Here is a 25,407-nt window from a genome sequence, read left to right as displayed (position 1 = left end):
TTCTCCCCAAATACTACTGGATCCTCTGCATTATGAGGCTGGCAATGACTTGGTCATACAAACTCTGTACTCTACTACTGTCAGATCTTACCAGCTTTCCAACAACCTCGTAATTTAGAGCATCCAGTGGCAATCAGGAACCAAAAATTACACAGGACAAAAATGTTGGTGGCTTGGGAACACCTTTACCGCAGGGCATGATTGGGTGGGGTTGTCATTTCTTCCTTTCAGAAATCCAGACCCAGAGATGCTAATATGGGCATGATGTCGACTACGGAATGACCTCACCTCTTCAGTGGATCTACGTATGTGCGCTCCTCTGGTAAGTACAGAACCCCCCCCCCCCCTCTCTCTCTCTCTCAAAGTAAAAATGACTTAAAATAAACAAGTATTTCACATTCCAGCCGTCTTCCATCTCATTTCAACTCCTGGAATCATGGTGGATAAGGACAAGGACGAGGGCGGTCCCCAGTCCACAGTCGTATGGTACGTAGAGCAAACGTGCTGCCCCCCCACAACTTGTGACCGAACCGTGACTGCAGATTAGCTGTGGGAAAATACACAGTACTGAATCATATGTGAGGATGGAGAAGGAACACCAGCATAGGACATACAATATTTATTTAGGAACACAAACAATGATAAGTTAATTATCAGGTAGTCCACAAATATTGTGGGAATGGTATCAATACAGTCATACAGGGGAAAACGTACATGAAAATCCGTTTAGGAACATGTGATCCCGAAAGACAGGGTTGTGATTAGAAAACTGGTGGAAATGGGGCGGGGGGAAGAAACCCGAACACTGTCAGAGTTTAAGATGGATTATTGGTAATCAGTTCATGGAAATTAATCATTCACTTGCGTTCATCCTAAAGAGAGACAGTCAAATCAACATTAAAAACTTTTTTTTCTCATTTTTCATCCTTTTTAAATAAACAGACAATAGAAAAGTGGATGAGACCTACCCTGAATTTGAATTGTGACATTTATTATTCTCTCTCTCTCTCTCTCTCTTCCTCTCCCTGATGCACCCAGAGGAGGGCAAGACGACACTATTCCAAAAAGACAATGCATCAGATTGCAAAACAAGGAGCTCATGTAGAATCCCCGCCCCCCCCCAAAAAAGCAAGAAACTACAAAATATGATATATATTTATATATGAATACATCATGCAAAGTGGCAAGTCTGCTTACAAACGTCATATAGTAGTCTGGTTGGATGTAGACTCTTTCCCTTCCCAGCTGAGAAACAACAGTCTAATTAAACCCACCCTCACCCTCACCCTATTAAAACAAATGCCTTTCGATTAAATGGTCAAGCATGATTCAAGAATGTCTGTTGGTCACTGTGGAGAAACCTAGCATCTAGCTAGCCTGGCAGAGATTCGACAACATCGTTCGCTTGTTGTGTTACTGCATGAGAACGAGTAGCTGGGTTTTTTTGGGGTGTGGTGGGTGGGGGGAGGGTTATGCCCGGCTTGAAATCCGGCTTTACAAAAACCTTCTGTGTTCAACTAGTGAGATTCCCTGATTGGCTGAGGAAAGAGGAAATAGTCATGTGACCAGTGAGGTACGAAGAGTCCAAAGTCCCAGTATCCGATACAGAAAGGAAAACGTCCAAAGACTTGCTTCTTGTGTGTGCGCACGAGTGTGTGTGATGGGAATGCCACACACACTATACACATGAATGCGTGTGATGAATACTATTCAGTATAAAGGAAAAGAAAAGGAAGAAGAAGAAGAAAAAAAAAAACTACAATAACATATCTCCAATCCTCATGCAACGCCGACTCAAGTAATGATTGAATGAGTATGGAAAGGACACCAGATGGAAAAGCCTGAAAGAAAATGTGAGGAAAGTAGTTGCTGCCTTAGGGTGTGTGTGTGTGTCCATCTTGCAGGGAATACCAGAAATAATCCTTGGGCATGACGACCCCAGTATTTATCTACTGAAGAAAAACGAAAAGAACATCGACAGAAAAAGAAAAAGGAAAACTAGGAAAATTCAGTTGCTTTCTTTAATACGATGTGCGTTTCTCTAGTTCTGCCTTATTACCTTTGAGTTGGCTGTTCTCTACCTCACCACTTCTGAATTGTCCATGTTGCTTGGTTTATTCTTGGTTAGGTTGCTCTATCTCTCCCACCTCCTGTTCAAGGTGAAAGACTAAAGCAAGTGCCCCCTGACCCCGGTCCCACCCACCAAACCCACCCACCCACCCTCCCTTTCCCTGGTATTGTATCCCTGGTGTTGTATCCCCCCACCCTCACCCTCAACTCAATCCTCGCCTTTCCACCCACCCCAACCCTCAACCCGATCCACCCCTTGGGGGCCATGCAGTCCGGCTCCTCATCTCTCGGCCTCCATGGCCACGCTGGCCTTCTGTTCGGCGGCTGCTTGCTGGTTGACTGCGGACGGCCAGCCCGGGGGAGGGTGGGCTTGCGTGGCCGGAGGCCCCTGAGTCCATAGTCCCTGTTGTCCGGCCATGGGCGGGGTCATGCCCCAGCTGACCTGTGGCGGAGGAGGCGAGGTGGCCATGGAGGCCATGCTGGGGCTGCTGCTGTTGAAGCTTTCCGAGGCCTTGAGGCGGGAGAACATGGTGAGGGCGTCGGGGAAGTTGGGGGGAGTCGCGGGCGTGTTCGCTGGAGTACACATCTGCAGAGAGGATGAGATGCAGAGTCAGGCACAGTGGGGCAGAAAGATCGTACCATCAGCACAACAACACACGCAAGGTCACAGGAGGGCTCAACATGCTAGGAGGAGAACTAACATAAAGTCAGCTAACAGATGTCCACATTGACTAGAATCATGTGGAAAAAATGGTGGGAAGAGGGAGGGCCATCCTACCCACCCAAAGAGAGTAAGGCCAGTTATACTCTCTAGGAATTGCTGACAGAAATGCAGAATTACGACAGTCGGGGCAGCCGTGGTCGTGAAGTTTCCTTTATTAAGATGGTACGTGTCTAAGGTTAGGCTACAGGCTAAGCAACAAACACAGAAGTAGTCAAGCACATTCAGCAAAAGGTGTATTAACACAAGTCTCACTGATATTTCAGCAATGAGGAGGCAGTCATTCATGTTAGGTGGTCTGGCAACTACTGAACTACTGCAGTGGAGGCTCAGCGGTTAGAGCACCGGGCTATTAATGACAGGGTTGCGGGTCCAATACCAAGGCTCGGCAAGCTGCCACTGTTGGGCCCTTGAGCAATGCCCTTAACCCTCCCTGCTCGGCAGGCGTGTGTGCTCACTGTTCACAGTGTGTGTTTGATTACTAGTGTGTGTGTGTGTGTGTTCACTGCACAGATGGGTTTGAGGTGGAGGTGCGAACTGCATCTGTGTCTAGCAACACAAATGGTGAATATGGCCGCCTCTGTCTTTGTTATGCTCCATTATGTAATAGTTATGTTATATAGTCTCAATTTTCGTTATTTAGTTCTCAAATTTTTTTAGTGGATATGCACACGGAAAAAGACTGCACGTTGACCTCGGCCCACAATTCCCATATCGGTGCATCCCTAAATAATATGAGGGGGGAAAAGCTTGTACATAACTATTGAAGCTATTGAAACTACAGAGCACAATCGGGACCGGTTCGGGTTTCCCTGAAGATCATGCCGACATTCCCTCCCTTCCTACACTGTTCCCTCCGTTTGTTTGCACTGATGCTCTGCTAGCAGTACCATTTCCTGTTTCTCATCTGTGCCCTGGCATGGCGCTCTCTGCCTTCCCCCTTCGCGCCTTTCTGCTCCGCTGTGACCCCTCCATTGTACTTTTTGTACCGGCTCTTCTCTCGCCACAAATCTCTCACTTGCTGAGGTCCACAACAGCCCACGTGGGAGCGCTTCTACAAACCCTACAATGCCTAGGGGCTGCAGATCATCATCATCATCATCATCACCACCATCATCACCAACAGCAAAAAACAAAAAACAAAAAAACAATCACTTAGCTTTTACCAGATCCGTTCCAGTCATTGTTCCAGATGTAAACAGGGCAAGTAAAAATAGAGACGCATTATGTGATGCAGCATTTTTGCATTTCTTCCTTTTTTCCGTTTTTTCAAAGCTTCTCTGCTAAGGACACTTGCCATTTGTGCCTTCCTCACACACTTCCTGGTGTGCCCTTCCACTGGCCCTGCATAGCTATGTGAAACCTCTCCATATTATCTTACTGCTGAGGCCACATTTGCCGAGCTCAGTCACGGCCGGCACCCTGTGCCCCCGTCCTGTCAGCAAACTCCGATTCCCTCTCCCCCCGCCGCTTATCGACCTGTGTGAAAGAGTATCTGCACAAAACGACCACAACTGCCCCCTCCATCGTCGGTCAGAAGTCTCAAATAGACCATGATCTCCATGAATCTGAGTGCCAACCCGGATGCCAATTGGCTGTGAATGGGGTTGCTCGATGATATCGGAGTCATTTCAGTATCAGTTGATAATCGCTTAACAATATCTGCACTGGCACGGTGGTGTGGCAGTGTGGTATATGCGCCATGTTGTCTTCTCCAGGTACTTGGATCCAACCCACCATCCGAAACGATGTGGTAGGAGAACTGGCCCCTAGGTGAAAGTGTTTTAACAAATGGGTGTGCGTGGAACCCTGCGATGGACTGGCACCTTGTACATCCAGCCTTGTGCCGAATGATTGACCATTAAGAAGCAGATAAGAAGATGCATCGGCCATAAGGGTGTTCGTGATTCTGAGCACTACGCTGGATGCAAATTGGCTAGGGATGCATGAAAGCCTTCAAAATCTGACAGTGAACAGTGTCCGGCTGTTTTCGTTGTCAGCAGTGTGCACACAGGTTAATATTCAGATGTCCCTGAATGTCTTAAATACCTGGTTCAGGTGTGTTAGATTATGGGTGGAGCTAAACTCTGCAGAGCACATGGTCTGCAGAGCACATCTCCAGGACCAGCTCTCTCAGCAGCTCTGTATCAAACACGCTGGATGCTGATTTGCTGGGAATGCACAGAGATTTCAGAATATGTGAAAATGGTAAAAAGCAGAGCTTCAAATGTGTCTGACATCCAACAACAGCACAAGGCAAAGGTTCCACAGCCTTCACAGCAACAGCAGAAGCATCTGGGGATCCTCCGCTGTTCATATGGAACGACAGACTGCTCTTCTGAGGTGTGGTGTACATAACAAACACGCAGCAGCCCACAGCTGTGTTGCTATGGAAATATTTTGCTTGTCAGGATAGAGGATGGATCCCTTGATGAGAAAGGAGGCCAGATTATAGACAAGGCCTACTGTGCCTGCGCTCCGTCCTGTTTTATTAAATCCCATTCTGAAACGTCGATCCCACTTTCAGCTAACGCTCTAAACATTGTGTGTTTACATCTCACTCTTCCTCGCGCACACTGTGGTAAACCATACTGTGTCCCGGTGGCCTCCTGAGCCGTTTTAGCATTGAGGCAGAAGATAAATTAGATGCATTTCCTGTGCAACCCGAGCTTTCTGCCGTTGATGTTCCGCTGAGGCTGAGTGGACGAGGAATCTGTAAACAAATGCCATCTTGTTGCATCATTGCGAGGCTGGAGGTCAGTGCATGTTACCCTACGTCCAAACAAAATCCCACTCTCAAGATTTACACAGGGCAAATAAAAGCAGTTGGTGTGGGATGAGAGTCTACGCCTACTCCGATTGCGCTGACATTGTTGGTACGGCAAAATTATTATGAATATATTTTTGGTAATTTTACTGATATGATCTCCTGCTCAGGCTGATATGCTCTGGTCCACAGGGCGTTAGATGTAGTCGGATATTGCACAAGGATTGAAACTTGGGCACTGCCATTTTTCCAGAAGGGGCGCTTCAGTATTAGCACGTGAGTTGCTTCAGTAAATATTGATTCAGTATATATATATATATATATATATATATATATATATATATATATATATATATATATATATATATATATATATATATGCCTATGGTGGCATGTCGTTCACTATGGAGAAGACATCCTGTGTAAAAGCCATTTATTCCTCATTAGCATTCACTGCTTTACTGGTTAGCTGTGGTTTTAGTTAAGGTGTAGGCAAAGAGGCTGCCCTCTACTCTTCCAACACTACCATACTGTTATGTGGGGCTGATGAAAAAAAAAAAAATCAAAAGGCAATGGATCACAATTGGCTACAAAACTGAAAAGCATCTTTTGGTGTTATATCTTATGCAGTCGCTCACTGTCTTCAAACACAGACTGAAGACCCACCTCTTCCAAAAGTATTTAGGTTAAGTGTAGTGTCGAGTATTATGGTCTCCATACTGACTTTTGTGTTTAGTAGTATCTAAGCCTAGAGGTATCTTTTGGATCTTAACCGATACAAACTAGCTAAGGGTGTTTTCTGAGTAAACAGTGAAACACTTTTGTAATTTGCTCTGGATAACAGCGTCTGCTAATTGCGGTAAATATAATGTTATGGAAGTAAAATAACAACAAAAACGTGCACATTAAGAGGAGTTTTCAGTTTGATCCACAAGAAAAAGACACGCTCATTTGTCCTCGCCATAGTCAGGCACCAATCAGCTTGAGCTAAGCTCAGCATGGTATATTGCTAACTTGCTAACGGCTTACAGCTTAACGTGGCATTATGAAAGAATTGGAATTTCCTACTCCAGGGCTCCCCCTACAGTCAGGAAGTAGATTTACACCAAGAGCAAATAAAAGCAGCTGGTATGGGATGAGATTCTCAGTCCACGCTGAGAATATTGGTACAGCAATTTTTTATGCATTTAGATTTTTGGAGACATTCCTGATATGATCTTGTGCTCAGATTGATATGGCCTGATTGATAGCATGTAATCAGATATTGCGCAAGAATTGGTTACCAGTTCAGGTCAAATACTCAGACTGTTACATTCCTACTGCAGATGCTAATCATTTATCTACATTTACGTTTTACATTTTTTTTTTTTTTTACACAGAACAAAATTTGCATGGATTTTGCATGAAATAAACCGCTCCAGCATTTTAAATCTCAAAGTGTGAGAGCTAAGATGCCTTAAGCTGACTTTAGGTACTACACCATCTATAGCAAACACAACAGCAAAGATGAAATGCATTAGCAACACAATATCTAGGAATTATTCTGCAAAATGGAAAGATGCAAAAAGCAGAATTACACTGATTTTTTTTTTTTTAACCCTGCTACACATTCTGAAAGTGCTGGGAGTCGTGGCCATCTTGGAACACTTGAAACATGTGACCCGCTCCAAAACCAGCCTATTTTGGACCAACGGAAGAAACATGCTGCTACAAATGGATTGAAATTGCAATAGCAGAATGCAGATGAAGAGAAACATGCCTTTTAGTCAAGCCTTTTAAAGCAGAACATTCCTGCTATTAGGCTGAGGGTCTTGTTTTTGTTTGTGACCCATTTTTCAGACCAAAAACAGAAGGAGCTAAGGGCTGACCCAAGCAGAACGTGGTTCTTGACGTACTCTGTAGACATTCTGCCAGAGGACGTTTATGGTATGATCTGAAGTGCAGAACACTGGAACGTAACTGATGTTGCACAGACAGCCATGGAAACCGACCAGGATTTAATATGCAGCAGCATCACATGTGTGATGAGTGACAGTACACGATCAACAACGTACAAGTTTACAGCAGGCTTAGGTCAACTGAGTGGTGAAATCAACGGCTCTCAAACTTCCAGGACTCCTAGATGGCCCACGGTTCTCCAGGAGCTCTGGATCCCTGAGGACTACTGCCTTAAAAGTGCCAAACTGCATCTATTAGGTGTAATAAAATTCTGTAAGCTGAAAAATGCTTAAGGGTCTAAATATTAAGGGTCTAAATATTGCATTTACTGCACACCAAAGTTTTGTAGGTGCCACCTAAAATAGTCCTTCAGTGTGATCCCATTTTACTGTGTGGAAAGGCACGTCAGAAATTCTGAAAACCAGGCCTATAACCAAGAAACCAAATGAATTGGCAGCTGAATATCAGCAATTGCTGTTAGCAGACTCTATTTAACTGGTTTACACTTTATTCTCTCTGTAACTGTTCTGTATTCAGCCTCCTTACTACAGCAAGATGATTGCCCGAGCATGCGGCTAATAGGCGAACAGGCTGCTTCAATAATATTGAGAGACTAGCCTCAAATTCATACCTTTACAGAAGAAGTCGCGGTAAAACTGCAAACAGAGTAAAATTATGTTACTTGCACGGCTGATCCGAGATCAACGTCCCATGTTTAGCTTCACATAAGATGCAGTAATATGAGATTATACAATCCTGGTGCCAACAACACATTTATTATAAGGGGTCCTAGTGGAAATTAGCATGTTGCTAGCACCTAAAAAGCTTATTATAAAGCAAATAATAAGGTTTATACTATGATCACTATCACTGTCATATAATAACAGTTGTGCATTCTGATTAACATGCATACTTTATTAGGCTTACTTTTAAGTCGTAGTACTGGTTTAGGTGGCAAAAACATTCAGTAGCACAGACTTTTGAAAATTTGAAAATGTTTTATAGTTCAAAAATGGCTTAGTGTTCTTTAAAGGCTTCCTCTTCAGATGAGCCGACAAGCTAACAGAGCTAACCAGTACAGTGTTGGATGCTGAGAAATACTCAATACTGTTTTCTACACGGGATCTTTTCTCCTCAGTGAACGATGTGCCAACATGTTAGTCTGTCAGACAGATACAGCAATGCTATCTCTGCCTTCCCTGCCTGAACCCACAGGGAATATGCTAGTTTAAAAACTTGCAAAGGTGGGAACCCTCATTTTACCTTTACCCAAATCCCTGTACCTAAAGGCCTGTAAATATTTAATGAATATTCCTCTGATTAAATCCAGGTATTATCCGCCCACTTTACGATTTATGAATGGTATGATATTACTCTGCACTGTACGTAAGAGATTTCCACTTTCCTGCAAGAGTGCATCTTTAACAATACGTGAGTCGCTCTGCATATAATTAATAAGCCTGGGAATTGAAGTAGATAACAATAATATTGTTCTGGTTTGTTGTTCTGTTTGAATCCCAGATCATAGCGAGATGCGTATCGTATTGTGGAGCTGCTGCCAATCCCAGCCCGACGCCTTCATTCTGCTGCAGCTACCGTCATGTCCACACTTGCAGGGAGACGGGGAGCAACACAGTCATCCTCACTTCCCTTTGCAGTTCCATCAGGGAGAGTTACATGACCAATTCGGGCTGGGGCGAGATTAACGGCTTTCGCGCAAGCTTTCAGAAAGCGTCCCTCCTTTCCGCTGATAACTGGAATTTACAACAGAGGGCAGAAGATGGCTCTCAGACCCCTCAGGACTGAGGACCATGCAATATGTGGAGGCTCATACACAACCATGAGAGAGGAGGAGCAGCTAATTCACTGGTTTATGTTCTCACACACACACACACACACACACACACACACACACACACACACACACACACACACACTCTTTCTCTCATCTGCCCAAGGGTTAGGATGACAACATGGTGCAAATACCACAGAGGCCTTGCAGTTCATATAATGATTAGGTTTGGAATGGGATCTTTTATGGTGTACTGCAGTGCTTTGGCATGGCAGTGTTGATTTGGATCTTGGAGTCCTGTTAAAAGGTGTGTTTGTGTGGTTTTTATGTAACAAGTATTGTCACTGCATAACCTTTCTGTATAGTGTAGAATGAAACGGGCCATTTTGGTTCATTTACCTATATATGTAATGATCTCTTTTGAGCCCCTAATATGCCCACGTACCATATAGGCCACTTGCATGTGTTCCACTGTATTGTGAAAAAGTAAACGTGCATGCAAATCTTTCATCTGTCAATGAATTATAACCAAGATCCCTGATTTTAATTAGCTTTAACGGCTATGGCTAGTTTACAATCATCGTTAGAAAAGGGCAGGTGATGCAAATTTCTAAGGTTACTCAAACTGTGTCCCAACAGTCAGCAGCATGCCCACAAAGCAGGAGATGGATAGAAGACGACAGCAAAACGATTTGAGGTAAAAAACAAAACAAAAAAAACACTATCTGAGAGAACTGCTCGTAGCATTGCTAGAAAAGCACATCAAATTTTAGCAGACTCTGGAGTGGTGGTGCACTTTTCTACTATTCTATTCGACTTTTCATGGAAGCATCATCAGAAAAAAAACGTTCCCTGTGTCCTCACCCCAAACAAGCCTGAAGCATTTTGGAAAAATATTTATTTATTTATTTTTAAAATCAGGAAGGCTAAGAACACCGCGCCAACTGTTAAGCACAGTTTGTGCTGCAGCCAGGGACACAGGGAACATTTTACTGGTAGACAGATTTCATTAAAATACCAGCAAATTCTGGAAGCAAAACATTGCACAGTCTGAAGGTCTTCTACAGCAGGATAATGATCTCAAATCACCTCAAAATCCACCTCGGGAGGCACAAGCTGAAGGTTTGCCATGACCCTCACAGTCCCCTGGTGTACAAATAACTGAACATCAATGGAAAGACCTCAGACCTGTTTACCTTTTTTACTTACATATTTGTTTGTGGAAATAGAAACTGTGTCAGTTCTTCTACAATTTGAGCCAAAATTTGAGTCCCTTTGTTGATGTGCAGGGACTATCCCGAACACAGGTCAAAGTCCCATTTTTATTACCAGGTTGTGCTTTTATTACACTTTTCCCAACACTGTTGGCTACAATTTAACTTAACAACAACTCACACACTTGCATTCTGAAGTAACAGGCCTACATTGTACCCTTAGTTAAACACCCTTAGTAGAGATTACAGTCCAGCTTCTTACAAGAATTTTAGCACAATTCCAAATTAGCCTCAACATGGAGCATTTCTACAGTATCTGCTTTACTTTTCAGTACACAGAACATAACTGCAGAACGATGAATAAACAAACATCTAATTACAGAAATTTCTTCATATACTGGAAAAATGACAGAATACTGATGAATGAGAATTTACTAATTGATTAAAATCTTAGATTAGTCAACTGGTCAAGAAAACATCTCTAGGGCAAATGCAAAATGTTTTATAAATTCCCCCATTGATTCCCCATTGTTTAGGCTATTACTGTTGTTAATCATCTTATTAATTATTCAATAATAATAATAATAATGATTCAAATCTCTGATATTATTTTCTATAATAAAACAATGAGTTGAATGAGGAACACAAGCAGGCCGGTATGATACAGCAGTTGCCCATATATCTGTCCCTTAACTTCATTTGCATACTTAATTACTGGGCTAAGTTAAACTTAATCTTAAATCCTCAGAGAGGCTGAAAAACATAAACCTCAGCAGCTCTTTCTTTTTCCAATGCGGAATAACGCATTTGCTTTCTGACAGCGATTCTTTACACCTCACAGCTCCTTTCCAAAAATGAATCATTATGGACCGAAAGTGGTTCTTCTACAGCATGGCTCAAACAATCCACTTTTTAAAAGTGTGCTTGCTCAAACTCTTATTTTATTTATATATAAGCTGCTGTCCTATGAAAACCATGCATCTCCTTGTTTGTCTGTTTTCAGATTTTAGTCCATGGTTTGAACCCGGTAGCCGCTCTGTTCACTGTGTAAATAACTCTGGATGAATGGACCAATAGAAATGCTCTAAATTACTTGGACTGAACTAAACTTATTTTACATTCACACTTCCATTCAAAGTTCAGAACACCTTCCCCCTCTCCTGTAAAGTCACCATTTTGGAGATGCATGTTTGTCATTGGACAGCAACGATGTATACACACATCTATGATCCAGGCTCTTTAATTCGGAAAACTGCTGAACTCCAGCTCTCGTTTGTCAGTGAATGCAGGAGAGTGTGACAGGCTGACAGGAACATACCACATGCAGACTATCAGACCGCAGTCTGACAAGGATGTTAAAAAAACAACAACACAACAACACTGGTATCAGACGGTAAGAAACCAATCCATCTCCTGACTGTGTGTGCGTGGGTGTGGGGGGTTTGTATACATTTACTTCCAGGAGACTAAACCTAGACAATGTAATACCAGACTAGGTGCGAAAATGCTTTATACTGCACCCTAAGCAGAAAGGGTTCTACCGAACCCTCATAACAACTGATGTTGGTGCTGTAGAACCATTTCTTTTGAAGAACCCTTTAATACACGGATACATTTGTTGATCATTGGTTACTGTTGTTCATGTAGAGCTTGATTCTCATATATATATATATATATATATATATATATATATACACGCACACACACACACACACACACACACTCACTTTCCTCTAACACAAATGAGACATACTCATGTCCTGACAAGGCCTGAAAAACAAACGTGGGTAAATGATCTCTGGCTGCAGAGCTTGATGATTAACCTGGCTGTTGACACACCACAGGGATTTCAGAGCAAAACAATGGGCAGTTATTGTCTCCTTGTGACTGAACGGTTTTCTAAATGGACAGATGAAAAAATAATCACTCAGTCCTTGCATCTACAGCAAGAACATGACGTGATCTTGGTAGGAGCTAACAGTGGCGTCAGCGGGCCTTGGCATTGCGCGGTGACTGAAAGACTAGATTAGAAAGTCGTAAAATCCCCCAAGGTCAGCGGCAGCAGTTAGGAGTCAGCGCTACGAGGCCTACAATAACGACATATGCGTTTCGGAGGTTTTAGTACATTTAGTGAGTCCCTTCTTTCGAGACCCTTCCTTAGCATTTCTACTAGGTTCAGGTCAGGACTTTGACAAGGCCCCTTGCAATCGTTCATTTGGTTTCTTTTCACTGTGAAATGGATTTGCTTTTGTTTTGAATCCCTGTTTTGCAACAGAACCTGATTAGGGTCTGCTGTTCAGGGACAGATGAGCAGACCGTCTGTTTACATCTACTCTAACACCACAGAATTCACGGTTCCTTTACAAATAGTGAGTTTTCCCTGAGGCGGCAAAACTACCCCCACCATGTTTAAACTAGGGATGCACCGATCTGATATTAGGATCGGATATCGGCCCCGATATTAACAAAATTCGCTGGATCGGGTATCGGATAATTAGGCCGATCCATGAAACCAATCCTTTCACTTTCATTTCTTAGTGTGACACTGAACTAAATAAATAAATAAGTATATAAATGACATATTTAGTACATTTATATCTATGTGTTAATTTGTTATACTATAAAAAGTCATTAAGCCAATCCTGATGCCTTAAGTCTCTCCCACACGGTGGGAGGTATATGGTTTATTAATTCAGCAATGATATCGGACTGGTATCTGGTATTAACCGATATGCAAAGTTTATGTATCGCTATCTGTATCAGAGCTTTTTGCATATCGGTATGCAAAAAGCAGCATCTCCAATCAAGAAATACAGTATGTGCGTAATGCTATATTGGCCATGAATGCCATTTTTGCCACACTGTATTTCCCAGCAACAATATACACACATAAAGCACCCAGATATAGGCTCTCATACTCTACAAAATATTCCCTCTGGCCTGGGTCACATAAAACTGCAGCAGAAATGTTGTGTGTGTGTGTGTGTGTGTGTGTGTGTTGCACACCACTGCTTGTTCACACATCTGCTCTTTACTAACTCTCCGCCAGCCAAACCATCCACCACCAAGCTCCCTGTGTTCCGGGAAGCTATGCTACTAGAAACACACACTCACTCAAGTGCAGGCCAAACCTCTTCAGATGTGGCTCTGGCCCTGACTGGCACACTTACCGAAAGAAGGCCATACTCAATGCCCACTCCAGGGGCACCAGGCCCAAAAGCCCTGCATGGTCTATAATAAAGCCATACAAATGTCAGTGGTTTTAGTACTTACATATGATTTGATTTTCAATTATCTAAACAGCCAAAAACATCCCAAAATAAAACATCTACTGTACTTCCAACCGTATTTTTATAACAGGCTCTAAAATAAACAGTGACTGTATGTCTGCTTACAGCGCCACTATATACACCACCACTCAAACGTCTATGTTTTGTTCTATCTACAGCTACGACTTCGAAAACGTAGGTTTAAATATTACAGATTTGACACCAAATGATGTTTTGGGATGTTTCATTCAATGTACCAAATATTGTGGATACTGTATTTTGCCGATTTCCACCATTTGGATGAGGCATTCTGGACATTACCTTAATTCTTGAAGCTATTCAGATTTCTCCACCATTTTAGAAGCTCCCCTCATCAGTCAGGATCCTTTAAAATGTCCGACCCATTATATGAAATCTCCTATCTAATTTACTACATGAAGACCTGTATTTAACTCCTACAATATTTACATTGTAACTTTTTTTTGGCACTAATTTACTTCAACTTTGCTACAAGAAGTGGAGACAAAGGATGACACCTAAGCCAGTCTTTCTATCTCCTATTAAATTAAGACCAAATGGAGACCACAGAAATCCGCAGTGGATCACATGCGAGTTAAAATTTGAAGGCAGTCGGTCTTCTGGTAAACAAACAAAAGCTGAGGTTGGGTTATCTCCGCTAACGCTGCTATCTTAGCCTTGTGCAGCTCGTATCTTTCAGCTGGAAAACAGCCAGTTCACAGTGGGTGAAAGATGCCGTATGTATAAATGGGGCCAAATAAACAGTTCACGAAGTCTAGTTTCACTGTATTTTATGTCTTTTGGCATTTTGCCTTATTTTAGTCCCTTTTTACATTTACATCTCCCAGGGGTGAGGGCCAGTGGGGTGGATGTTGATCTGCCACTGCAGCTGAAAAAAAATCCTAGCGGAAACACTGTATTAATGGACATAATCGGTCATAACAGCTGTGACATCTGTCATAACATGTCTCCGGCATGGTTATGCCAATTCTATGTAGCTGAGCTCAAGCAAAGTGTTCTCCCTTTCTTACTGTTTGCTATTTACCATCAGAGAAACCCAGAAAACCAATCGAAATGGTTCAGAATCACTTGTAATAAAACCATAACCCCCCCCCAAACAACAGATCTGACCATTCAAGGCATGGACTCCACAAGACCTCTGAAGGTGTCCTGTGGTATCTGGCACCGATAGGTTTTTGAGAGGTGAGGCCTCCAGAGTGCATCTTTAAGCCTTAGGTGACCATGACCTGGTCATCGGTTCACTGGTTGTTCTTCCTTGGACCACAGGGGCAGTGGTGGCTCAGCGAGGGGCAGTGGTGGCTCAGCGGTTAGAGCGCCGGGATATCGATAACAGGGTTGTGGGTTCGATTCCCGGGCTCGGCAAGCTGCCACTGTTGGGCCCTTGAGCAAGGCCCTTTACCCTCTCTGCTCCCCGGGCGCTGGAGTTGGCTGCCCACCGCTCTGGGTGTGTGTGTGTGTACTCACTGCCCCTAACACGTGTGTGTGTGTGAGTGTGTGTTCACTACCAGATGGGTTAAATGCGGAGGACACATTTCGCTGTACAGTCCACACTGTACAGTGACGAATACGTGCACCTTTACCTTTTTACTTTTGGTAGGTACTGACCACTGCATACCAGAAACCCCACACAAGACCTGCCTGATGTTTTGGAGATGCTCTGACCCAGTCGTCTAGCCATCAATAGTGTCAAAGTGGCTTAGATCCTCACTCTTACCCTTACACTCTTATTTCTCCAGCTTTTAACACATCACCTACAAGAAGTGACTGTTCACTTGCTGCCTAGTATATATACAACTAGAGCTGGGTCATATGACGATATTCTATGGTATTGTGATCATCTTAGTCATCGTGATAACAATATGCTTTTCTAAGCTTATGGAGGATACTGTTAGTGCTTGAAGAACACTGGTCAACTGCAGGTTTCATTACTAACAGTGTAATTAGACTGGTTTAATTAGACGAAGTGCAGCAGATCATTGTGTTCAGTGCAGGAGAGGATCTGAATAGCAGTTTATAAGAATCTGTTGCTACTGATGTATTCAGTCTGTGATCACATGTATCGTGATCAATATTGTGTATCATGAAAAAATGTCTTGAAATATTGTAATAGTGTTTTTAACATACCGCTCAGCCCTACTTATAACCTTGACAGATGCCACTGTATGTGTATATATATATATATATATATATATATATATATATATATATATATATATATATATACACACACACACACACACACACATATGCACACACACACAGTGGCATCTGTTAAAGTTAAAAGCTGGAGAAATAAGAGAGTAAGGGTAAGAGTGAGGATCTAAGCCACTTTGACACTAGAGCCACACTGTGTTGGCTAGACGACTGGGTCAGAGCATCTCCAAAACATCAGGCAGGTCTTGTGTGGGGTTTCTGGTATGCAGTGGTCAGTACCTACCAAAAGTGGTCCAAAGAAGAACAACCAGTGAACCGATGACCAGGCTCAATGATGCACTCTGGAGGCCTCACCTCTCAAAAACCAGTGCCACAGGATACCTTTAGAGGTCTTGTGACTTGAATGGTCAGATCAGTCGTATTATGTATTTATATATATATATATATATATATATATGTGTATATATATATATATATATATATATACACACACACACACACACACACAAACTTTTGCACACTACTATGTACTGCAGTAAAGTGATAATGCCGTGTACTTTCCCAATGATGCTCCCATAAAAGAAACTATTTCTAGCAGTAATTCTACACTTCTCGACATGTTCCTGACGTCATGTAGCACTAATCCATCACACACCCGGCTTTTTCCATTTCCCCAACTGCAAGTCTCCACAAGACACGTCTTCAACTGTGCTCATCCTTTCATTAGTAAAAGAAGATAACAAGCCAACTGGTTACTTTGACCTCTTCTTTAGCTCCATTCTCTGGGGTCAGTGTAGTCCAGCTGGACTAGGCCCCGGACAGCCAAACTCTGACCTTGGTGTGTGTGTGTGTGTCATCTGTTTCTACGAGCTGGAGCTCTTGCTTTTTACCACACCAGAAACAAACCACATGTTTAAAGTTACCAGAACCCCCCACCCCCAGTTCCTTCACCCAGCCTGCCAGGAACACAGCCTGTTAACCTCTTTTGTTTTTTTTTGTCTTCATGTTTTCAGGATTTAACAGGAGACTACATACCATCGAGCCCTTTGTTTCTCCTAGAAGTGAGCGGTTAGCAACTTGGTTGAAGACCACCGCGGCCTTATGTTACAATGCTTAATGTATTAAACTGCTGATATGCATGTGTGAGCTCTTTAGGGTCCCTGTCCTCAGTGACACAGACACACACATCAACTAAATCTGTCTCTTTATACAGTCTGTCGAGATCTGAATGATACTGTACTATTACTGTACTCTGTACCACTTCAACAGTACATATTCCAGGCTTAGTATTCAGTTCTTTTTATTAAGCAGAGAGGCACCATTAAGGAACTATGGCAAATATTAAAAGGTGACTAAGCTTGAATGATAATGTCAATTGAGATGAATAACTGCTGTTTGCAACCATATGCTGCCTAACTAGTTTTTAATATTACTATTAATTTGTACTGACAACTGTACTGTTTTACAGACAGCCCGTAACACTGATCACCCCAGGCTTGTCCATTTTAGAGCAGATCCCAAGGCTAGGAACTACTGTGCCAGTACTATGTACTTTACATAGTTCTAAAAAGTGAGAAAGTGAAGTGTAGGCCCTTAAGGCCATTGCCCACTGGACCCAACACCATGTCCAAAACATCTAAACCATTGTATTTAAGGTGCCCACACTGACATCAGTGCGTGGCAGCGTTCTCCGACTTCCAACACTCCTCAATGTCTCTGAGCACCACTTAGCATTTTGTTAATACTGCAATAAATGAAACCTTAAACCAGCCCACAGTAAATTGACGTGTAGTTTGGACGTTACACCGGAAAGGCAGCCAGTCTAAAGGCTTTAACACAGGTCACATGTTCTAATTTTTACCTCGAAGCAAAGGCCTTATAGGACAGTCTGTTCACTCTACGGCCTCTGCGGTTATTTCTAGTCACAACAAGACCAGGCTTCTATCTGTAAGACTGACGAGACCAAAATACTGGAAACTGAAGATCAAATTAGCATTTTACAAACAGATTTTACACACAGATTTTTGTAGCGTTCGGCTCAATAATGTACACAAAACATACGTTTTCTGGCTACTGCGCTTATGCAGATCTCCATAAAGGGAGGCTTTCCCCAGTAGCTTGTCAACCCTTGCCCACTTGCAGCACAACAAGCAAGCTGATTGGCTCTTTTTGTTGAAGGGCGGGACTTTAGCCCTAAACAGACGCCATGCTGACTATTACGAGAACTCCCATTCATATTTCAACCAATGGCCGGTCTCCTCATTCGTAATATCTCTAAAGTCAACTTATACTAAACAAGCTGAATTCAATGAAAACCTCACAAAGTTTTATCCCATTAAATCTGTACTAGCAGAGTGTAAAAAGAACAGGAGCTTGATATTTACCAGTGCTCCCACTACAACTAGTTTTAGGTGGTGGTATAGCTATAGTACTATGTGTTGCTATGGCATTTGTGGTGTGTGGTATTGGGTTCAAAGATTTAACGTAGGTAAAGATGTGTGTAATGTATCAAAATAAATAAATAAATAAAGATGCATATTCATTCTTAACTGCATAAATAATTTGACACCTTTACAGGCTTTTAAGATTGTGACCGCTCTGTCTCGATCATAAGGACATGTGAATCTCCAAGCCAGCCCCCAAAAACATCACTTTACGAGCTCATTACCAGAGGAAAGCATGAAAGAGTGTATTTTTATAGGCCACAGTCTTAGTTCCTGTTTAAAGTCACAGGAGTGTGTGTGTGTGTGTGTGTGTGTGTGTATGAGTATACTGGTGGCGAGCTGACATGGCCAGCAGTGGACCCACTTCACCTTCGCCTCAGCTGTGCTTAATATTCCTCCAGCATGCAACTCAAGCCACGTCAAGAAGTCTAATCTAAATGAATAATGAAGCAGTTCACTATCAGACGAACTGTATTACGAGCTAAACCAGCTGTAAGGAAAGACGCTTGATGTCTGGCAGATCTCAGCCTCATTTATTTTGTCCCCTTATCATAAAAAAATGCCAAAGAATGCATGGATTTAGTGTATTAAGTTATTGTTTGATGGATAAATATGAAGAAATTACTTAATATTTCAAATTTAGTCAGCCCAGTTGCAGTTTAACCTTTTTTGTATGCTCAATAATTTGATAAGCTCTGCTCTCATTGGCTGATTTGCAGCACTGCAGCAGCTCACAGGAGCCATGTAGCACCACAATGCATAATAGCCCATAGCATAGCTTAGTTTTTAGCCCTGTAACAAGAACACTGTCCTTTTTAACATTAATATGTAAACAAAAAATTAAAAACTGTAACTTTTTGTACTAATTCCTGAGTCAGTGTTGGTATCCTGTCGCTGTTGTGTGTGGCTAGCTAGCTGAAGAGGGATAGCTTTTAGCTTAGCACAGATACCCTTCGCTTAGTCGTGCACCGCCATTTAGATTCCATTCCCAAGATCAGGCCTCAGGTCAAGCTAGGGTCATGAGGTCAGTTTTGCGTGGCAACCCAAGGTCGCCTATTTGCCGATATCTAGCAGAGTCTGGAGGTGACGGGCTGCTTTCCAGTGTTACTGATGCACATATTGAACAAGACAGTCTCAGAAAACTATAATAATAATAATAATAATAATAATAATAATAATAACAACAACAACAATAATAATAATAACAGCCACAGCACCGAACTCTCAGAAAGTACCTGTGTCCGGTTACTGCTCTGCCATACTGGTCTATGGCTAGAGCGCTGGTGTATGTCAATTATGGAGGCCTAATATTAGCAAATCAAGACGATTGCGTAACAGTTTGGGGGTTTTGGCATCGGTTCTTTTACAGCTCTGTTTTATTTATGGCAGATTTTTTTTTTCAGTCAAGACACAGCAGTGTTTGAGGATTAGAGTCTGTCACTTTAATGAAGCAAACTTTCATTATTTGACTATGTCCAGACAAATGCAGGCTACCTCTGCAATAGCTAGTGGAGAAGCCCCTAATAAGCCCATATATACAAAGTCTACTTGCATTTTTCAACAACAAAAGCATGGAGATTTGTAGCGACGGTTATAATACTTTTAAGATGTTCACGGCGGGGGGAAACTTTTTTCTTACGTTTTTGGGACAAATAGATTCAATTTTAATATTCACAATATATACTGATATGAATATGCAAAGTACTGAACTGGATTATAGTGTTGCTATAGATTTCAACATTTTACTTCCCATTAAAAAATATATTAGAGTCACATGGCCAACAGCAGTCTGGACATTTCAAATAAACAGCAGTCTAGTTCTGCATTTACTGAATGATCCCATTTAAAGAACTGCTTTTGTGGTGTTTTTAATATTAGCAATTACTTACAATGTAGGAACACTGTCATGGCTAAATCTTCAGACAGGCTAATTTAATGTTCGAAGAAAAATGGGGCTAATTTGTTTTTATTGAAAATGTAAATTTTGTATTATTTTATGCTTATTTTGTATTTAAAGAATGTTTAAATTCACTTCTTACAAAGTCCTTTGGCCCACTACACCATTTTCATGACATTTGTCAGTAGAGTCTAAATTGAAGGTTTTTGGATTTACGGTTCATCCCAGAAATTCCGAATTTTATGACTTACTTACATATTATGACTTACTTCTAATATGACTTACAAACAGTGTTAAAGCTCTCTATTAGCAAGGCTACGTTTTATTCATTGTCATTTGCAGAAGGCACCTTCTTATATAGTCATCTTTTTCAATGTTGAACTGCACACAGATTCTATTTTCACGTTGCATCTGTAATTGTTTATTACGGGCTTGCCCCCATATTTTGCAAGCATTTGGAGAGCATTTGGTGAGTTGGAATCTATTTTTGTGTTGACGCCTCATCAGGAGTAATTTCATCAGTACTTCACAGCTTCACAAATATAGTACACAACCACGCCAAAAAACACAAGAGGCACATCTACAACTCCACCGTCCTGCAGATTCTCTTTTATGTACTTAAGGCCAAAGTGACTTCAGGGACCACTTGCAGCCACAGTTCTGTCAATCAGAATAAGTGTGTCAGTGCTGCAGAAATTCTGGAGCAAAGTGGATTAGGACTGTATAGCTAAGCAACGCTGATAAGCTGGAGGGGGGTTGGCTACCAGGCAGCAACCGCGGGCCTGCGCCTCATGTACCATCAACTGAATAGAGCCAAATTGTGCAATGCTGGACAAGCTGTTCTGCATTCAGCTCTGAATGAGGGTCTACAGATGCCCTTAGATAGTGTGCGCCCACAGCTTAATAAAGGCCTCAGAGCTAGAATAGCCTATTTACACTGGGTACAGCTAAGCAAAGCTGTAGCGGTGGTCGCATGGATTAAGGAAAAAGGTCTTTTAAAAGACTGTAGGTTTAACACTTCAACCACTTGATTTACGACCACCTATTACTGCATGCAGAAATGTAACAGGCTGGTTAAGGTCTTAATAAAGACCTTAGCTGTGCTGGAGTGTGTTTTTTAATGCTGTGTAAATGAAAGGGAACAGGAAAAAGTGCATTTACATTTTGTACCATGCTGCATTTTCAGTCAGGGTCTCTGAGTGGGGGTGATGGGAGGAAATACATTTCCCATCCCAGGAAATAGAAATTATTATTATTAAATCAGAGGACATTTTCTTTAAAAAGACGTTTCTTGTTAATGGAAGTTACAGAGAAAATACTTTTGGCTTTTAAATGGCCTGAATTTCCCCCTCTTTTTAAATGCATGTGGAAACTAAGCTGCAAAAACGCCAAGTTTTTAAATTTACTGTTTCTCTAATGTCCCAGGAGCTCTATGCTGTTACATTTGAAGTGGGATGTCTGAATTTCCTAGAATTTCTGAGAATTCCAAGAAATTTCCATTGGAACGCCCTCAACAATTCGGATTTCCTCCTCGGAAAGCCAGGAGAGCCTCAACAACCCTGGGTCTAAAATCCAAGATGGCTGCACCGCTCATCAACAGTCTTTGCAGTCTATCAGCACTTCTATCCATTTGTATCTCATTAAAATCAGTTGTACCCACAGTACCGTCCAACTTGTCCCAACCTGGGACAAAGCTAACAACCTGGGACATACAAAGTGGGACATGTTTAGGTTAGATTTGCCATGGAACACAGGTAAAGGGCTGGAACGTTTAACTGGAACACAGTCAACTCAGATTTTACATCATTCCCATCACTCCAACCTCCGAGGTAAACACAGCATCGCAGCATTATCTGCCTATATCAGCTCATTCAGCCGACCGTAGTTTAGCCCCGGCCCTTCTTCCTTCTTTTTCTAAGGAATAAAGAGAGGTTCGAAAAATGGGAAAGTGAGATGAGTGGAAATTAATCACAGCTGCTTTGTGAACAATGAAGCCAGGCACACGTAATAAGTGGACCTCAAGAACGAAATGAAGGACACAGGCCCTTTAAATGATGTAAACAAAGGCATTCAGAGTGGTTTGGTGAGAAATGCTCTGTTCTAGAGGAACGTATACAGTGGTGGTGATGGGAACCAGAGCGTTCGACGGTTCTGAAAGCTGCACCACAGACAGCTATTGCATGAAATGGTTGACGGAGACACCGTGTTAAGACTGTACGTTCTATGATGTTGGCTTAAAACTAATTGTAAAATTCATTGAGGGGGCTGTACGGAAATCTAGTCTCCAATAAAACAGACTTATTCATACGTTCAACTATTTTAGCATCATCGGCATCACAAACAAACACACAAACAAACACACACAAACAAAAAGACGAGTGTGGATCACTGGGTAAAACAATCAGGTACGCTCCTCCAGTCTACACTGTGCACAAACTAGGACTTTCCTCTTCAATGCAACCAATGAGGTAAGGGGGTCAAATTTAGATTTCTAGGTAACTTTAAGTTACAAGAAAAACATTCAACTAGCAACCGAAGAGATGCAGGAGGAGGGGTGCGATGCGTCCGTAGGCATGGGAACCGTAGGCGGAGGATGATCTCTGAGATTTTTCACGCACATATCTGTCGTAGCTGATGCTGATCAATGAATATCTGCAAGCATAAGCACCGTATAACATCACCTGGACTTTCTGCACACTGAGCGCGTGAGCAGCCGAGGTGTTAAAACATCGAATATTGATATCAATACAATATCCTGATATCGCTGTGCATCTGTGTTCACCCCTGAAGCACCACTGCTGCCTGTCTATTACGCCGGCCAGCTGCAGAAGCTGTTCGGAAATGTCCTGCGGTGCGAGATGCTCGAGAAGCCAGATGCAGAAGGATGCAGTGCCTGCAAACAAAGCCCATCTCAGTGGACATGTGCCCTGCAAAGCCAACACACACACACACACACACACACACACACACACACACTCTCTCTCTTTCTCTCTCATATATATATATATATACACACACACACACACACACACACACACAGCTAGGCTGTGAATAAAATGAACGCTGGCCATCTATGCTATCTGCACATGGAGCCACGGCCAGCCTGCAAAACGTAAACACTGCACTGCTCGGCTCGGCTCTGCCCTGCCTGCTGTTCGGCGTCGCTGGCCCCTTGAACCTGGGACTGCATTAGGCGGACATTAGGAGCTAGCTGGCTAAATCTGAGGCATTATATCCCGGGTCCGTGTGAGGGCATGACTGGAGTCCTCTGGCGCTTCCCTCGTCCACCACAGCGAGAGCAGCGTGAACAGGGCCGGCTGTGTTTATTTCTGGAAGCCCCGTGTCTCCGCAACATGGCCGACATATACACTGTTATTGTTACTCGGAGAGCCCTGTTTCTCCTCAGCCAGACCCCGCACGGCTAATGAGGAACCATTTTGAGACGGGCTACAAACATTACCACAGGCGACCTTACTCACCATTTGATGATGGTGACCGTAAGGAATATTAGTCTCTTGAAAGAAGGCACTGAGGGCTGTCTGTAACCAGAGACAGAGAGAGAGAGACAGAGAGAGAGACAGAGAGAGAGAGAGACAGAGAGAGAGAGAGAGAGAGAGAGAGAGAGAGAGAGAGCATGGTATAGCGTTAAACACTGGTATAGCTCTGTCACATGAAGCAGCTCGTTTCATATTTACAGTACTTAAAAAGAGAAGATGGGTGTTTTTAATGCTTTTTAACGCGGTTAGTGTTTCCCTGAATGCCTGAATCGAGGGCTGGTTGACAAAAGCACCAAACCAACACGTTTGGACGGGCGTTAATGCGCTGTTTACTGGTATGCAGCGCGAGCGATCAGTGAGGGACCACGGAGGTCGCTTTCATTGCATAACAGCCCCTGCAAGCTCGAACAGTGTGTCACGGGGCAGGATTATAGTATTTAATCTAGAGTAAACTCAAACTGGAGAGTAGCCAGAGCAGGCTATTCCCGTTCCGGACTACTATAAGCTAGCACCAGCTAAAAGGTGGCTAGCTATTTGCTCTCATAGGCGACCCAGCACACGACATTAAAGCGATCGGACACGGACAGCCGAAACGAGAGTTCAATAGTCCGGCTTCTAGCGAGCTGCTGGCCGGCTGGCTAACTAACTGTGAAAGCCTGGGGTCCGGGGCAGCGAGGAGCGCCGGCGCTAACCGGGCACAACATCAACACTAAGGACAAAAAGCCAGCCAAAGCAAAGCAGCGCTCCCACCTCGAACTGCCAATGTGCCGCTTGCAAAAGCTGCTTCGCCTGATCCGCCGCACATCCAGCTGTCAGGACGAACTGGTTTATCATCACTTGATGTTTAAGTTCATCCATGTTCGCCGGAGTTTAGGTCCGAGCCGCGGGCAGCGCTGTGTCTTCCTGGGATGCAATGTTTTCGAGGTTGTGTTTCTCCCCTTTTCTCTTTCAGTCGTCCACCATTACAGCCGGCTGAGCAAACACAAATATTTACTGTAGGGGAGCCGAGTGTCAGGAGCGCCCTCTGATTGACACCGCGGAGCGACCAATGGCTTCCCAGTACAGCTGGTGGGAAATGTATGCCGCAGAAGCTGCTTTTTTGTTGTGTTTATGATGGAGCCGAGTCGCTCTGAATCAGGCCGCCCCACCCGAGCGTACGCCTCGATTCGTTAGAGCAAATCAGTCAGAGAAAGCAGCACAGTCGCAGCGTTGCATTTCCAGCAGGCGCGCATAACGACCGTTGAAGCGCCGCGTTATTGCTTCCCCCGAACTACATTTCCCGTCGGCCCACGCTTTGTTTGTAAAGTCCTGGAAGGCAGAGTTTTATGAATGACAGCCGCTCCCATCCAATTCCCGTCCGAGCCACGCCGCTACCTCGCCAAATATGGTAAACAAATCTTCCAACACCAATTGAATTGCGTGGAGCAGCGTAAAAGTCCAAAGGCAGCGCTGGAGACTAGCTGGTGTGCGCTGCGTTTGCGCAGGCTCGGCCGTGTGTTTTTTTAGACGCTCTCCTGCTACTGTACTACGTCGATTTTAATGATGTGTGTGATGGCGGCGGGGAGAATGGCCTGTATGTTTTTTTTTTTTTTCGAGACGTAATGT

At 43.1% G+C, this 25,407-nt stretch overlaps 1 protein-coding gene across 1 annotated transcript; it reads right to left on the bottom strand.

Moving 5' to 3' along the window:
• Positions 1-2,273: 2,273 nt before the first annotated feature.
• ubald1a (UBA-like domain containing 1a) lies at positions 2,274-25,074 on the bottom strand. The gene is made up of 3 exons (XM_072667858.1): positions 24,553-25,074; positions 23,785-23,844; positions 2,274-2,656 (listed from the first exon to the last, which is right to left on the bottom strand). The coding sequence occupies exons 1-3, from the start codon at positions 24,658-24,660 to the stop codon at positions 2,351-2,353; spliced, it is 474 nt and encodes a 157-aa protein (XP_072523959.1). The 5' UTR covers positions 24,661-25,074; the 3' UTR covers positions 2,274-2,350.
• Between the last annotated feature and the right edge of the window lie 333 nt (positions 25,075-25,407).

This window comes from Salminus brasiliensis, chromosome 22 (genome assembly GCF_030463535.1).
Source record: "Salminus brasiliensis chromosome 22, fSalBra1.hap2, whole genome shotgun sequence".
Lineage (NCBI taxonomy): Eukaryota > Metazoa > Chordata > Actinopteri > Characiformes > Bryconidae > Salminus > Salminus brasiliensis.
Note: the sequence above shows the minus strand (reverse complement) of the source record. Positions and strands in the feature narration are given on the sequence as shown.